Here is a 17,159-nt window from a genome sequence, read left to right as displayed (position 1 = left end):
TTAAGCAGAGGTTGGGGGGCCACCTGTCATGTATGATCTGGTTGAGATTCCTGCCTTGCGAGAGGTTGGGACTAGATGACCCTTGGCGTCCCTTCCAAGTCTTTTAAGATTCCATGACACAGGTGGGCTGTTGGCCTAATCCAGGAGGCTCTTGGAGAAGTTTCAAGCCTCGCAGCTCCATGAAAGTTGCGCAAGTTTGCAGAGCCTAAGCCTCAAGCGCAACAGGCGCTTTCTTTCCCCGCGCTCCGACGCAACCCTGCCTCAGAAGCAGGCCTCATGCTTAGGTAAGGCGAGGCACGCTATTGCAAAAGGCAGCTGCAAGCGGCGGCCTCAAGGGCGGCGAATCGGCGAAGGTAGAACTTTGCATAGGTCGCCCAGAGCGGGGGTAGCGGGGGGTTAGGCCCGGCCTGGCGGGGCGGGGCGAGGAGCGGCTGAGCCAATCGGCGGAGGAAGCTGGGCTTCCCTGCCTCCCCTCGGCCGCCTTTCCGCCTCGCCTTTCGAGCGAGTGCGTCTCTCTCTTTCTCCGGGCGGCGCACTCTGACGCGCGGAGGCGCTGCTGCCGGCGAGATGGCGCTGAGCTCGGCCTGGAAGCAGATGTCGTGGCTCTATTACCAGTACCTGCTGGTCACCGCGCTCTACATGCTGGAGCCTTGGGAACGGACGGTGTTCAGTATCCTTTCTGGGGCGGTTGAAGGGGGAGCCGTGAGGGGAAAGGGCGCCGGCGGGAAAGTTCGCGGTGAACTGGGCGCGGCGCGGGCTGGGCAGGGCGCCGGCGGGAGGGGAAGGTAAAGGACGGCCCGGGGGAGGGAACGGCCTCCTGGCTTCGGCTGAGAGGGAAGGCCGCTGGGCTCCCGAGGGCGGCCGAGGTGCGCAGTTAGCCGGGAGGGACTTGGGCCTGAGGGCATAGTGGTCGGAGTCGTCCTGCACAGTTCAGGTTGGCGGGAATAAATGTATGTCTATTTCTGGGAATGTCGGCCAGGCCTGTTCCTTCCTGGGTGGAAGGTCGTGGCAAACCTGAAGGCGCGTGTATCAATCATTCAATCTCCCTCTCTCGCTCCTCTTTCTCTCCGCCCTACCCTCGCAGCTCCCCCTTTGCCCCCTTTCGGTGCACTTTTTACTTCGCCGTTTCTCTGGGGTTTTGTTTTGGTTTTTTTGCAGGCGCTGCTGCTGCAGCCAACAAGTGACTGCTGACGTCTTTTTCGCCAAGCTCTGCTTAGGATGGATTCAGCTAAGGCTCGGCGTTTTGCATTGTGTACTTGCGGTTTTGTGGCTGTTTTAAAGGAGTTGTGCGAGTTTCACCTAGAGCTCCCTGCGAATGATGGAGAAAAGGCAGTTCTGGTCAACGGGTCCTTGAGAGCCGCCTTAGCCAGGTGTGCTCTGGAGAAATGAGGACTTAAGTAACTGAAGTGGTTCTGCACTACCCCTTAAATTTGTCAGTGACTTGAGAGAAGGGATTTAAACAGAGAGGGGTTTTTTTTTTTGAAGGTAAGAGGCTTCCTGTAGCTTGGGATGCTGTGTTAAACCTCTTTGGGGAGCTGTTTAGAAGGTGGTGTTAGGTCACTGGGTGGGTGGCTGTGCAGCTGAGCATTTATGTAGCTGTGGCCTGGGACTATAAAGCATTTGGGTCTGGGCAGTTGTGTTTCAGAGCTAGGGAAAATGAAAAACAAGATACGCTGCTTGTTGTAGCTGCTTGTGAATGGATTTGAGGGTGGTTTATCACATAAGTGTGGTGGGCAATTGGGGCTGTAGGATCATGGTTTCCTGTATGGATTTCATTTCAAAGTGAGGTTGAGAATTTGTTGTGAAGAAAAGCTGCTATCTTTCATGATAACTTTTGTGTGATTCATGAGAGATCAAGGCAAACAGATGAAGGGTATATATTTTTTATATGTTACTGTTATTTGCCAGAAACAGGGTCAAGAGTCCTCCCTTGCTCCCTATGTGCTATGATTGTGAATGATAAGGACACACAAAGCTATGTTGCCAGTCAGAGTAACAATACAGTGGGACCTTGTTTCTCAAACTTAATCTGTTCTGGAAGCCCGTTCCAAACCCAAAACCAAGGTGTGCTTTCCCATAGAAAGTAATGCAAAATGGATTAATCTGTTCCAGACTTTTAAAAACAACCCCTAAAACAGCAATTTAACATGAATTTTACTATCTTACGAGACCATTGATCCATAAAATTAAAGTAATAAACAGTGTACTGCAGTCACACACACAATCAATCAATCAGTAGCTGAACTGGGTTCTACACAGTCTCAAAAACAAAACAGAAAAGCCGCAAAAACAAAAAGAACCGCAAAAACGCAAAATAAATAGCAAAAACAGACAGACCTCAGACACTCAAAACAGAAGTGTGGCATTCAAAACGGAAGTGTGGCACTCAAATTGGAAGCGTAACACTCAAAATGGAGCATGTTTGGCTTCTGAAAAAAGTTCGCAAACCGGAACACTTCTGGGTTTGCAGTTTTTGGATTCCAAGTTGTTTGAGTACCAAGGCGTTTGAGAACCAAGGTACCACTGTATTGTGCAAGCACATTTGCAAAGCTAAGCAGGGTCTGGTATAGTTTCAAATTGGATGGGGATTTTTGTATTGATGAGATTTTTGTATTGCAGGGGTTGGACTAGATGACCCTCAGGCTCCCTTCCAACTCCACAATGTTATGATTCTAAGATGTGAAGTAGTATCTGTTTCACAGGACAACTAGAGTCTTTATACATTCTATCCATTTGCCACTAATGAAGTAAAGTGGGAGGAGCAGATTCTCCTATGAACAAGTGTTTCCTAATTTCCCTCTGATTAACTCTAGTGGGAGGGAAAATGACTTTCTAGTTGTTCTGGGGTGTGTAGGACTTGAAGGCAAAAGGTGAAGGAGTGATGGAGCTTTCCAACACCACACCATTCCAGCTACATATTTGTGCTTATCGTTTGTTGCTTTACTTTCTTTACTAACAAATTTTCAGATGGTCCATTAGTTCAAATAAGAGATCATAGTTTACCAGTAATTTCAGTTATGAAAGTATACAGTATTCTGTATAAAATGTTAGATATACAGTCTAGGCTCACTAGCCAATTTCCTATGTGAAATAGCTCCACTAGTTTTGGTCTACAGACTACTTTGCCATTGGCATTAACACAACATAGTCTTCATTTTTAAAAGACTCTTGTGCTTTCATCAGCTGGCTTTGCCGGAAGGTGAATACCACATGATTTTGGCTCTTTAACCTCAGCGTTCCCTCAAACCTGTTGACCCTTAGGTCATTATTTTGCTAATGGTGATACTCTTCTGTTATATTACTGGCTTACTTTGTCATACTGATTGATAATATATCTGCAAAAATAACCATGATATGATATATACATACTATGCTGCTGTTGGTGCACAAGTTACCCAGACAAAAGTGAAATGGTTGTGTGCAACTCACATGTCCACATGGTGCATTGCTGGACAAGCCATTTTTGGTCACAAAGAAAAGTTACAGCTTGCTTCTGGTAATTGGCAAATGAGGAGACTCACTATATTGTCAGTGTTTACTCTCTGGAATTAGTGTATTGATCAGCAACTGGTGGTTGTCCCAGATCAAATTTGGTGTCTTGATAAGTGACATCTGCTCCCCATTCCAGATGCTAAATCTCCTCCTTTTCTTTCCCAAGTGGCTTGGAGAGCCCTGTAGTGAAGAGCTGTCCTGCTTGTTCATATTTCCCCCTCTTTCCTGAAGTCAGCGTGGGTGGGGATAGGACAAGCGGTTCCTTCCATTGTGTTTGTGTGCACACCTTGATCATCTTCTGTACTTTGTGAAATACGTTTTAACTGCCAATGTGACATACCGGTAACTCCTATCTACTTGCAGAACTCACCCATGCATTATGTTATGTTTCATTCAGTTCCTTTCATGAAGGAACTTGCATACTGACTAAGCTATTATGTACTGGATTCCAAACTCTCCGCGCTATTAATATTATTATTTTCAGGCATCCTCCGCCTATTTACATGGGTTACGTTCTGGGCCCTCGCATGCGTAAGTGAAATTGCGTAAAGTGGGGAACACCCTCTAAAGACCCTTTGAACTCCCTCTCTACTGCTCTCTCTTCAATCAATACCAAAAATACTGTATCCAAAAAATATCCACAACTAGAACTGAAGCTTTGGGGCCAGCAGGAGGCTGGAGGACACATGGGAAAGCAGCTTCTGCTGTGGCACTAGGCCCCACACCAGCTGTTAGGTGGTCTCTTTGGGGCTTCCTCTGCTCTCACTGATGTCCTCTTTGGGCTCCGGAGAGCATCTCTTCGCGAGCCACGAGGACTCTCCACCTATCTCTCACCGTTTCTGGGTTTGAATTGAATTCTTTATTTACTTCCCACGCCACACATATATGCAGTTGTGTGTGAGTCAATTGTGTGGGGGTGGGAGCCTGTATTAAATTTGTACACTGCCCTTAATCGGTAGCTCTTAGGACAGTTCACAAGATAAATGTAACTTATGTTACGTTGGCCCCTGGGGATTTTGAACTTAGGCCTTGTACCAACTTGAGTTCTCGCTGAGAGTTGGTTTGTTCAGCCTCTGCAGTGGTGCAAAAGGAAAAGCAACTGATGAGAAATAGAAATATATAATGTGTGACTTCCTCTATTGCTAGTGGTAAGCAAATCAGGTTTTGTATATTTTTGGCCTAACTAAAACTCTAGATTTGTTAGTGGGGCATAATTAAGTCTAAATACATCAACGTAACAGGTGCAGTGATTAGGTTGAGTTTCCAAAGGTAGTTATTACTGTTTATTCAACTTTCATTGTGACCTGAAGAAGTCCAGAGCAGCACTCTTAATTAGTATAGTCTTCGTTACTACGATGTTGCGCTGAGTTGCAGCCAGTTAATATTCTGTATTAGTTCAGTTGTCTATGTACAAGACTTAAATGTTCATATGGCTTGAGACCTGGCTTTATAGCATTCTTGCAGTGTGGTTTTAATACATTGTCAATATGTGGTTTTCCTTTACTGCCGTTCAGATTCCATGTTGGTATCAATCCTTGGAATGGCACTTTACACTGGCTATGTTTTCATGCCTCAGCATATTATGGCAATATTGCACTATTTTGAAATTGTGCAATGATGAAGAATGTATCAAGCAGTGACCAGTCAGAAGCTGAAGAACTGACCATCTACAATTAAGGAGTTCTACAGATGACGAGACAAGCAAGACGTGATTGTGTACACAGCTGATAGTCACCACTAAGGGATGCAGTATGCCCTAAGTTTTGGTGGCATTTTCTTTCTTAACAAAAAATTCCTTGTATAGCAATTTGTCTATTAACATTGTGATTGTTTGTACCTTTGATATCAGTATTTTCTTAACTTTGTGACAGTCTCAGTATTACACTGTGAAAGCTTTTCTTACTGTAACTTTGAGTGCATTTTGCCTTCTATTTTTAATCAAAAATCATCTTATTAAATGGGGCTTAGAGCTTTTGCTATTGTATGGGTTATACGTGCAACTGGGTATATTTCTAGCTAACATTTTGTAAGAAAAAATGTTTAGATTCATATGGAGATGTGGATATATTCATGGAATCCTACAAAACCTTGTTTGTAAGACATAACTCAGGTGCTTTAACTGCTATCTGGACTGTTCAACAGAATACTTAGGTATCATTCTATTTTGCTTTAGGAATAAATGGAAATGTTTTGTTCCATTTGGAGAAGAATAAGACCACTTGGCACTGCATGTATGGAACACTACTTTGTAAGGGGAAAGTGCGGGACCCAACTCCTGTCTGAACATAAACCTTAATTTAATTTTACGCATGTCATCTGGAGTTTTGTGATAACATCTTAAAGCTGCTATTATAGCTTCTAACTGTACTATACTTTTGTTTGTTTATTTCCCAAGGAGCATATTTTAATATAGACTGAGTTCAAAGACCATGTCTATGGCAGTTGGCTATAATATAATCATGTCTGTATTGTGAACCCTGTATTGTAACTGTTGTTCAAACACCCTTGAATACTTAGACCAAATGACCAAAATATAATGTTTGATGTAGACTTGAGTTGAAAACCACAGCAATAAGGAGCTGTCTACTAGGCTGAAGTCTTGTCTTAGTTTTTATAGCTTTTTTCAGATTTCTATTCTGAAATGTAAGATGGCAGTTTTTAAGGTGTGGGTTCTTTTTTTCCCCAAAATAAAAGCTGAAAGCAGAGTTGATGCCTAATGTGGTGGTACTTTAATTTTAGGGGGCTGTATTGCAGGATGCAGAACCTTTGGGTGTTTACATGTGGCTGATCTCCAGCTCCTACCAGCCTTAGCCAGCATGGTCGGGGTGGTGGTGGTGGTGGTGAGAGTTTTAATCCAGTAACTTCTGGAGGGACAGAGGCTCCCCATCTGCGCTGTATTGCTGTACTGGATAATACTCCTTCAACAATGTTCTAGAAAGGAGAGAGACCAGCAGCTGTGCAGGTGAACGCTGAGCTGCTGCCAAAGTCTCCCTTGCCCGGGTTGCTTCTCCAGTGGTAACAGAAGTGGTGGGGTGCCCGGGGGTGCTGCCTGTTGGATTTCTACTACCTGAGGCCCATTTCATAGGTGGGCCGGCTCTGCCTACCATTAAACTCAAGGTGGGGTGGGGGTGTTGAGGTGAATTCATATACTATTAAGCAAGGGAGCTTTCAGAAGTTCAAGCAAAGTCTATTGGCCCTACATTGCACTCTTGAGTAATTCAGTGCAGTGACTGGAGAATGCAGAGTTTCACATAAAGAGTAACTTCAAAGAGCTTTACATCCTACAAGACCCTATCGCCCTTCAACACAGTCTTCAATTTCTCTCATAATGAAGCTTCAAAGTGTCCTCTGAATGTTCACTATTCTAATCAAAACTGGTTTTGTAGCCCATCTTTCCCCTGCTGTACCAGTCATGTTTTAAACATCTTGATTAAGTTAAGACATCAAACGGACAATTTCCAAAGCCCCCCTCCTAGCTGCTGAATGAGGAAATGGTATCCTTTGTGAAATACAAAAATAGGAAAGTCTGCTGTCCACTTCAGCTGCTATAGGTGTAAAGTCTAGAATTATTTGTGAAATGAAGGCTCATGTTATTTTAAGACCACAGTCCTATGCTCAACTTGGGTGGGACTATATCCTACTGAACCTAGGGAGGCTTACTTCCAAGTTTAGAAATGACTCTTATCATTGAAAGCTATCTGATTTCCTGCCTGAAGCCTGTATGTGCAGGAGTCTCTGTTTTAGGCTGAAGAGATGATTAAGGGGAGACATGATAGTGGGCTTAAAATTTCCATTCTGAAGTCTTGTGCTCTGTTGCTCTAGTCTCCAGAGGGCAGGTCTAGAAAAATATGTGGAAATGGCAAAACCTTCTAAATATAAGACTGGTTTTACAGTAGAACAAACAACCGTGTCAGGAGGTGGTGGGTTCTCATTCACTGGAGGTATTTTAGTAGAGTCTGGAGGCATCCTGCATTGCAGATCTGCAACTGAGTTGAGAGAGACATCACCACCACAAGGTTCTATGGTTTTATGTCTTAAAGATGGATTTCTGTATGAGAGCTGCCACCAACTGGAAATCTCAGGGGACATGAAGTTGGTCCACAGCATGTCCATATTGAGTTGTGTGGGGGGGTGTGATAAGAGATCTCCAGCATGGGCATATATAATGCTAGGTGTGGGGGGTAAAGAGTATTTACTATGTAGAAAGTCTCAGACATGCAGATTTGAGGAAAGGGCAGGAAAGCACCACACTTAAAACAGCACTACCACTAATTTTTAATCTTTGTTTCCCCTATTGAGCAATTGAAATGAGGTGGATAGAAGTGTCTCAGGGCTATTGGAAAATTGCTAATAGGAAATGACAAGGCACACAAGATAACCCCCTTTTGCCTCCAGCTCAAAAGTAACCTCTGTTGAGGAAGCTATGTTAGAACACTTGGGGACTGAGGGAAGAGGAATGCTCTCAAACTAGTTCCGGTGATTGAAAGAGGTGGTCAAGTAGCCAAGGTGTATCTGCTTTCTTCCCTCACAAAAACTTTATGGTGCTCAGACAGGTTGGTTTGGGTAAGCACAATGTACAAATGTGAAGCTCTCTTATTTTAATGCATTTTAAACATATAAAACCTGACAAAAAGAAAACACCAAAAGAGACTTAAAATCAGACATAAACGCAATTGCATGCAATGAAAAAATAATATAATCAAAACAGCTGAGTGGGTTAAAAAACTAAAAAAAGAATTTAACAAGCAACCCATTTAGCGCTCTTATCTCAGCGATAGCCCTGAACAACCCTGAGATCTTCAGATGAAGGGTGTTATATAAATCAAATAAATATTAGTATATTAGTACCCCACGCATCTGACTGGGTTGCCCCATCCACACTGGGTGGCTTCCAACATATAAAAGCATAATAAAATATTGCACATTAAAAAGCTTCCCTATTCAGGGCTGCCTTCAGATGAGATAACATGGTGTCTTCCAGATGCTTTGGTGCTTCAACTCCCAACAACCCTCTCAGCTCCAAACAGCAGAGCCAAGCGGTCAGGGCTGATCAAAGTGGTCCAACGATACCCGGACAACCACAATTTTACAACAACAAAAGGGTCTAGCTGATGGTTTTATGCTGGCCCTAGTACCTCACTTCAGCACTTGCTGCCCATGGCACTAGTTTTGCTTGTTTTGAAGATTTCTAGCCCTCCTCTCATTGTATGAGATTGCAGGATGGATCACAACAATTCAAAACTTAAGAAGCACACGAGAGAATACAGAGCTTGTGGTGCAGTGCTAACAGCAGAAAGAGACAAGGGGCTGCATCCAACTCTGCATGTGCAGATTTCCCCTCCTGTACCAGGGCTTCCCCTTCCTCTCTCCCTGCACACCCTCAACATCTACTCTAGAGGGTCTTCCAACCCCTTGGAGCAGATTTTGAGGGTGCTCAGGGGAGACGCAGAGGTGCTTGTGGAGGCGCAAGTGCTGCACTAGCAGAACAATATATGACCTGAGATTTTCTTCATCCATGTGTGTAGAGTACTGCTGAGGCTAATGGAACCCCATGTTGGTAAAATGCCTGGAACAGGGATGGTGGACCTGTGGGCCCTCCAGATGTTGTTGAACTCCCAACTGAAGAAAAATGTGGTGGTTGTGGGTCTGCTTTGGTAAGTTCAGTCCATCTAGCCCAGGCATGGCCAAACTTGGCCCTCCAGCTGTTTTGGAACTACAATTCCCATCATCCCTGACCACTGGTCCTGTTAGCTAGGGATGATGGGAGTTGTAGTCCCCAAAGAGCTGGAGGGCCATGCCTGATCTAGCCCAATATTGCCTACTGTGAATGACAACTGTTCTCAGAGGGGGCGTTTCTAGCCTTGCTTCCTGAGAATCCTTGAAAGTGGAAATGTTAAGGACTGAACCAAGGGTATTATGGAGGCAGCCCTGTATCAGGAAGCGTTTAATATTTGGTGTCATATTCTGTTTTTCTCTGTGTTGGAAGCCACTCAAAGTGGCTGGGGCAACCCTGCCAGATGGGCAGGGTATTAGTACTTTTACTGCTATTACTATTACTGTTGTGGAGGGACGCGGGTGGCGCTGTGGGTAAAACCTCAGCGCCTAGGACTTGCCGATCGCATGGACAGCGGTTCGAATCCCCGCGGCGGGGTGCGCTCCCGTCGTTCGGTCCCAGCGCCTGCCAACCTAGCAGTTTGAAAGCACCCCCGGGTGCAAGTAGATAAATAGGGACCGCTTACCAGCGGGAAGGTAAATGGCGTTCCGTGTGCTGTGCTGGTTTGCCAGATACAGCTTGTCACGCTGGCCACGTGACCCGGAAGTGTCTGCGGACAGCGCTGGCTCCCGGCCTATAGAGTGAGATGAGCGCACAACCCTAGAGTCTGGCAAGACTGGCCCATAAGGGCAGGGGTACCTTTACCTTTACCTATTACTGTTGTGAGGGTGTGTTCCATCTCTGAGCCAGGTTCTCTTTTCGCTCCCACACCTGCCTCCCCCAACTGGGACAAAGCAGCCAGGACTTCCTTCATTGCAAGTGTCTTTCTGGCATCAAGTTCCTCGTCTCACCTTTGCTTCTGGATGACATTCTTCTTGCATCTCCTCCTCTTGCCTCATCCAGCTCTCCTGCAAGTTGTCTGTAACCTTTCTGACCTTTCAAAATAACATCTCCTTTGATGCTCAGCACTCAATCTTTGACTTCCTTTAGTTTAAATCAAATACTTTGGCCAAATCCCCTGCAGCTCAGAAACCCCAAAATAGGTGTCCTCAGGGGGGAAGTATTTGCTGGGATTAAACGATCCAATTTGTAGGGCTGCCTGCTGGCATCCTATCACCTCTTTCCTTCAAATATACCTTTTACCCACATGTTGTCTGAATTCTGGAAGCACTGCTGTCATATTCTTCTAATCATTCAGCAGTGGGCAGCTCTATCATTCTGTCATTGCTGGAATCTAATTCATTAGAGTTGAGAACAACATTGTGTCATTTAGGCCTCCTATATCTACTGCCCCATGTCAGGTAATTAGAATTATTCCTAAAACGTGCTTTTCGGTATCTAGTCCAATCAAATGGTAAATGATCAGATATGTGTAGATTCTCCAAAAGACAAGTCACCTGTGACAGTCCTTGCACCAGCATTTCCATTGTGGGTTATGTCACACAAGCAGCTAAACCAATTTACAGGCCGCAGAGTTTGTTCATTCAAGATTGCTTTGCTGTCACCTTTTAGAATTAGATACTCCCTTTTGGAATTTTATCTGCTTCATGTACATTACAAATGGAGACCTGTAAATAGTTGCATATCTCTCTCCCCCCATTCCTAGAATCTAGTTGCACATACACATTATATGCAGGTTCTGCTATCTGCTCATTATGCGAAAATCCACTTATCCGAACATGAGGAATTTGCAAAAGTGTGTATAAGTCAAAGTTGCATACAAAAATGTGCATATTACGATAAATTTGCATTAAAATGCTGCTGATTTATCTTTTTAGGACTTTTTCTTTTAAATGCAAACCGATGTGGCAATGTGGAGAATTGAACATAAAATGGGGAAAAGGAGGAATAGAGAAAGTAAAATTGACAGATTGCCATCCCTACAACTGACATGCAAATGGGTGTTGCCTGGGAGAAAGTTCTCACATTGAAGAGTAATGATCCTGCACAGCATATGCCCTAACAAACAGCATTATTAGTTTGAAAGCACCAATCAGCTGTATAAAAAGCCCATATGAAAGGAGAGAAGAAGAAGAAGAAGAGTTTGGATTTGATATCCCGCCTTTCACTCCCTTTAAGGAGTCTCAAAGCGGCTAACATTCTCCTTTCCCTTCCTCCCCCACAACAAACACTCTGTGAGGTGAGTGGGGCTGAGAGACTTCAAAGAAGTGTGACTGGCCCAAGGTCACCCAGCAGCTGCATGTGGAGGAGCGGGGAATCGAACCCGGTTCCCCAGATTACGAGACTACCGCTCTTAACCACTACACCAGGCACCTCCTCCTCTTCCCTAAGAGGTGATCAGCAGCACTAATAATCTGTTTGGCAGTTAGCATCTCACCTGCAGCACTGTACACAAAGCCTGCTGCTGCAGATATGTATCTCTGAATTAGAGCCATTATACAGAGTCCTCATTTGGAAAACCCTGTTGTAAGGTCAGGTAAGGGTAAGCTGCCTCTAGTACAGTGGAGCATAGTTAACCCTGCACCTTTTTTGAATGAAAAATGGAATGCTCATTCAACCCCTGCTGGCAAGATTAGTATCTTCTCCCTGCGGTACCTCCTCATTAAGTTCTGGTTGACTTCCAGGGCTTGTTGAGTGACAGTGGCTGAAGAAGGCCAGGTAACATGTGGGTGCAGCTAAGCATATGAATCTTAATTAGAACTGCAGTTTGATTTGGAACTAGAAAAGCATCAAGAACAGTCATTGCCTGACTTATGAAAGGCTGAGGATGGTTGTAGCCTGTGTCACTCTCTTGCCATTATTGATAAATCAATTGCCACCCCAAATCAGCCAACTAGGCCTTCATTTCTCATCCACATGTTCCAGGGAGCTTAACTTGATCACATTCATAAGGAAGTTTTCACAAGGTATTTTTAGCCATTGGGGTTTTTCTGTGTGGCCATTTTGGACTGTGTACACCAGGGGTCAGCAATTTTTTTCAGCAGGGGCCGGTCCACTGTCCTTCAGACCTTGTGGGGATCCGGACTATATTTTTTTGGAGGGAAATAAACGAATTCCTATGCCCCACAAATAACCCAAAGATGCATTTTAAATAAAAGGGCACATTCTACTCATGTAAAACACGCTGGGCCGGATTTAGAAGGCAATTGGGCCACATCCAGCCCCCGGGCCTTAGGTTGCCTACTCCTTACTGCTTATTCAGGCTCCAGTGTGCCACTGATGCTTTTATCTTCTAGTTTTTTTGAGAAATACTCCTGCTTGGTGTGTTTCCACTCAGATCAGCTTCCAATAGATTTGAAAATTCAAGCTGTGGTCAAGCTGATGCAATTGAAATATTGAAATAATTTAAATACTTTATTGTCACTTGTACAACTTGTACACATCAGGGTTTGAACCCTGGCCCCCTAGATTGTAGTCCAGCAACTCTAACCCCTACACCACAATGGATATCACAACAGGGACTTGAAACACAATGTGCAGAAATGACCTTGCTACATTTTAAGTCCCTAATATGTACATAGCCTAAGGTATGAGTTTTACCTTTGACACTGATGAAAAGCATCAAGTGTTGAAATATCAGGACTGCAATGTTAGTCCTCCTCAGAGTAAACCGAGTGAAAATAATAATAATAATAATAATAATAATAATAATAATAATAATAATAATAATTTTATTATTTATACCCCACCCTTCTGGCTAGGTTTCCTCAGCCACTCTGGGTGGCTTCCAGCAGAATATAAAAACATAATAAAATAGTGGACACTATTTAAGGTCCATTAATCTGAGTGGGTCTAGATTGTGTATAACCTATACGTTGTGTGTAAACCAAAGTTTGCTGTGCCCTTTTTTTTAAACAGATATAAAGGAGCTCACACATTATGATCAGTATCTGCTCCCACTGAATGCCCAAATAATTTTGTCCTATTGCAACAGATGTCTTTGTCTTGAGCACAATCTGTCCTGACCCACAACATTTCACGGGTGTTCCTCCTCCTCCTCACTTCCCTTTTTCTAAACATCATTTGTTCTTAGATCAAAGCCTGAATTTTTGCCCTTGTGCGACAGCTCAGGCTTTTCCAGACAACCTCCTCCTCCACAGCAGGCTGCTCTAATAGCTGGGAGGCAGAGAAATCCGAAGATGCCTTCAGAGGAACAAGGCTGTTTCAGGACCGGAGGCATAGCTCACCTACCTCCCTGTGTAGATGGGTTTGGTGCTTTACAATATTGCCACTTCAGCCCTTAAAAACAAGAGCACTGCACACAAATCACTTTATCAATCTGGAGGTGACGGCACAATAATAACATATCACATACAATAATAATATATGCCTGCCTGCTGAATAATAAACTGCTTCCAAAACACCAACTGTTGCAGAATGCAGGTCCTCATTAATCAAGAGGAACATTTCTAGTCTGGGTCTAGCACCACAACTTTGGCTCTCGTAGCGAAGCTGTGCTGGAAGAACAAATACCACCACCTGCTGAGGTCTGAGGCTCATTCAGAATTCGCCAGAAGCACCTGACAACCATTCTCCCCTGTAGTCTTTCCCAGCGGCACTTTCTCCCTTGCTGCTTCTGGCTGCGCACTCTCCCCCACCTTTAAAAACAAAACAACAACTGCTGAGACAAGGCCAGGCTATGAAAGGCAGCAGTGGTGAAATCTATTCCATGATGTGGCTGGCCAAGCTATTCACAAAACATTATAATTTCTCATTGCACCTCCAAGGAGCTCAAGGTGGTGTCCATAGGTCTCTCTTCTCTAATTTTACCCCAGCAGCTAAACGGTGACAGTTTAGGCTGAGTGACTGGCCCAAGGTCACCCATGCAGCTCTGTGGCTAAATGGGAATTTGAACCTGGATGTCTTGAGTCCTAATCTAACGATAGGGTGGTCACTTTGCATTAGAACCCCCCCCCCCAGTTCTTCATATGCTGTATAAATGTGTATCATTTATACAATGGTACTTCGGGTTACATACACTTCAGGTTACAGACTCTGCTAACCCAGAAATAGTACCTCGGGTTAAGAACTTTGCTTCAGGATGAGAACAGAAATTGTGCTCTGGTGGTGCGGCAGCAGCAGGAGGCCCCATTAGCTAAAGTGGTGCTTCAGGTTAAGAATAGTTTCAGGTTAAGAACGGACCTCCAGAACGAATGAAGTTCTTAACCCGAGGTACCACTGTATGGACAACATCATTTGGGTCCAGCTGTGGGTAGGCCCAGGGAGGCCCACCACAGGAATATTTAGGGGGACAGGAATATTGGGGGGGGGGGGCCTTGGCTCCTCGGCTGCTCCTTGATGGTTCCCAATAGCAGCTATAGGGTAGCACTTGCATTATGGACATTTTATGAAGACTAGGATTGGCCCATGTGATTACTTAGTGCATGTTCAAAGCCAACAGGCTGTGAATTTTGTTAGTGTTCATTTCAGAGGTACACATGATTTCTATGACAAATGGTAGAAGACAACACCTATGTGGAGACATATGAAACCTCTGAGATGCAATCGGTCCTCTCTTTATCAGCTTCTGACCCCTTTGCCTGTTGTTTTGCTGTTGGGTTATCTGCTGTGATATCAGAGCAGTAGGGTTTTGTAGGCAGATGTGTATTTCTTGCTGCCATGGGCTTAACAGCCCTGAAATTCCACAGAGACTGGGCAACTGAGTGCCAAGGAGAACTTGAGAGCTCTTCCAAGTTCCATAACAACTTTTATTGATCAAAACACCATAGGCTCTCAAAGGAAACCTTATGGTTTCACATCTTCTTTGCCATATAATTTTGGAACCTTTTAATAGAATGGAGAGATGATGCTTGCTGCTTACATATGTGATGTTATTCTTGCAGACAACACTAGATGACACTATATTGTCAGTTATATCAGCAAATCACACTCTATGTATATTACTTTCTCTTTGCATCGTTTAACATTCAGTTGCATGTAAGAACATAAGGGACCTGAAGCTGGATCAGGCCAAAAGCCCATCTAGTCCATCATTCTGTTCTCACAGCGACCAACCACATGCTCACTGGAACCCCTCAAGCAGAACTTGATTTTCCTTCAAGTTATCATCACCATCATTATTATTTTATTTTTTTAAATAATTTTTTATTGTTAAAATAGTTCACCATTAATACACATATATTACAGATATACAAGCATACAAACATACATTTCATACAATCCTTAAAAGTGTTCAAACATACTTACACTCAATCCCACAAATAATTCCTTTTCCCATCACCATCCACCACCCCTCACCCCACCTTTGTGCTAGACTTCCAAAATACTCAATTGCAATTTCTTTCCACTTCTATTATTTTCTTTCACACACCTTTACCCTAATTTCATACTTCTTTTTCTGTTACCCATTGTTATCCATCTTATTCAGTATTTCAGTGTTTGAAACGGAACTTGTTTATTCTAATAGGAGTTCTGATTTTTCGATATGGTTTTGCACGTATCTTAATTTGCAAGTATCTCAAAAGAGAAGATAGTCCCTAACTATCTTCTCTTTTGAGATCCTTCCAATTTCTCCCATTGTTTTGGATATATTGTAGTACTCCAATAATTTGGCGTACTCCAATAATTTGTAGTACTCCAATAATTTGGCAAGCCACTCTATTTTTGTCAGTACAATACCGCTTTTCCAGTTTTTCGCAATCAATAGCCTTGCGGCTACTGTTGCGTATAAATATAAGGCCTTGTCTTCTTCCTTTAGGCTTCCTGGTACTATTCCCAATAGAAAACCTTCTGGTGTTTTCCTAAATGAAAAAACAACAACCTCAGCCTCGATCACTTCTGTATAGCATGGTTCATCAGGAGCACTGTTTGAAAACAAATATTCAGCTGTGGGTTACTGTCCAACATATTTTGCAATCAAAGAGTTTATGATGTGCCAGAGTTAGTGCACTTTTAAAATTCACAGTCTTTGGGCAATACTTTAATTCCCCCCGCCCCTGCCACAGACAGTATGCTTTAACTATGCTGGCACCCTTTTGTGTCCCTTTTTAATGTATGGTATATATTTTATTAGGACTTCTATTAAAGTGGTTTAAAATAGTCATCTAAAGGAGTTTGACCCTCCCAATATTACCTCTCTTATTTTTAAGCAATCTTCCTGTTCTTAATTAATGCCATTCTCTGAAAATAAATATGACTGGATTTATTCAAACATGACTTTGGATTTAATTGGACCTTTCCCTGCTTTGCCCAGGCCACTTAGACCAATTAGCTTACATCATATATGTGATGGGTTATTTGTTTTGCTGGGAATAAAATAGCTCAAATAGTTAAATAGCGCTTAAAGGTATTATGGCTATATTCAGGAGGAAAGTGGAGTTGAGAGGCATGGTGGAATCCAATGTGTTCTCCAAATGAACCAGACAAATCAGGAGGGAAAAATAACAAGAGATAACAGGAGGCTGCTGTTAGTTTTTCACCTCTAGGGAAATGTTTGCAAAATTGCAATGACAACAAGAAGAGAATTTGAAGCCACGGCTGTGTACATACTCCTGTTTACTTTGCATCCAGTTTGATCCCACCACTGGTTTGGGAAGCGGTGTGCACACATTAGCCAAAATCTGTACCTGCGCTGTTGTTTCTTATGAAATGCTGTGTTTTGATGTATTTCCCACCTCAAACCAGCGTCAATCTGAATTGAGGGGGGCGGGGAGATCTTGCTGTGTTTTAAAGCTTCTAATGCCTACACACACAGCCTATATTTCAGTTTCTGAGTCTTTTTGTGGATTATATTTAATATTTTGGGGACTAACTACAATTCTATGCACGTCTACTTAGACGTAAGTTCAGCTGAGTTGAATGGGACTTTACCCAGTGACCTGGGTGTAAGTCCCATGTATAAGATTGCACAGTAAATAGCACTGAAAATGGTTTTCCCCACTAGTGACTTGTTTTCCAGGTAACTATGGGACACACCACACACCTCTTTAATGCAATTCACATGTTTGGAGATGAGTAGGAGAAAGGGATGAAT

At 43.5% G+C, this 17,159-nt stretch overlaps 1 protein-coding gene across 1 annotated transcript; it reads left to right on the top strand.

Moving 5' to 3' along the window:
* Window positions 1–483: 483 nt before the first annotated feature.
* On the top strand, window positions 484–6,197 carry SPTSSA (serine palmitoyltransferase small subunit A). Its single transcript, XM_083441780.1, has 2 exons — window positions 484–670; window positions 5,007–6,197. Exons 1-2 carry the CDS (start codon window positions 568–570, stop codon window positions 5,108–5,110), a joined length of 207 nt encoding a protein of 68 aa, XP_083297906.1. The 5' UTR covers window positions 484–567; the 3' UTR covers window positions 5,111–6,197.
* Window positions 6,198–17,159: the final 10,962 nt, after the last annotated feature.

Source organism: Podarcis tiliguerta, assembly GCF_965153285.1.
Source record: "Podarcis tiliguerta genome assembly, chromosome: 1".
NCBI lineage: Eukaryota > Metazoa > Chordata > Lepidosauria > Squamata > Lacertidae > Podarcis > Podarcis tiliguerta.
This window is presented reverse-complemented; position numbering and strand designations above follow the sequence as displayed.

What these genes read in the sequence shown, in the direction of transcription:
- SPTSSA (XM_083441780.1), top strand. Translation starts at nt 568, where the DNA reads ATGGCGCTGAGCTCGGCCTGGAAGCAGATGTCGTGGCTCTATTACCAG. An exon ending in TTGGGAACGGACGGTGTTCA is followed by an intron (nt 671 to 5,006) that starts GTATCCTTTCTG and finishes ACTGCCGTTCAG; the next exon opens with ATTCCATGTTGGTATCAATC.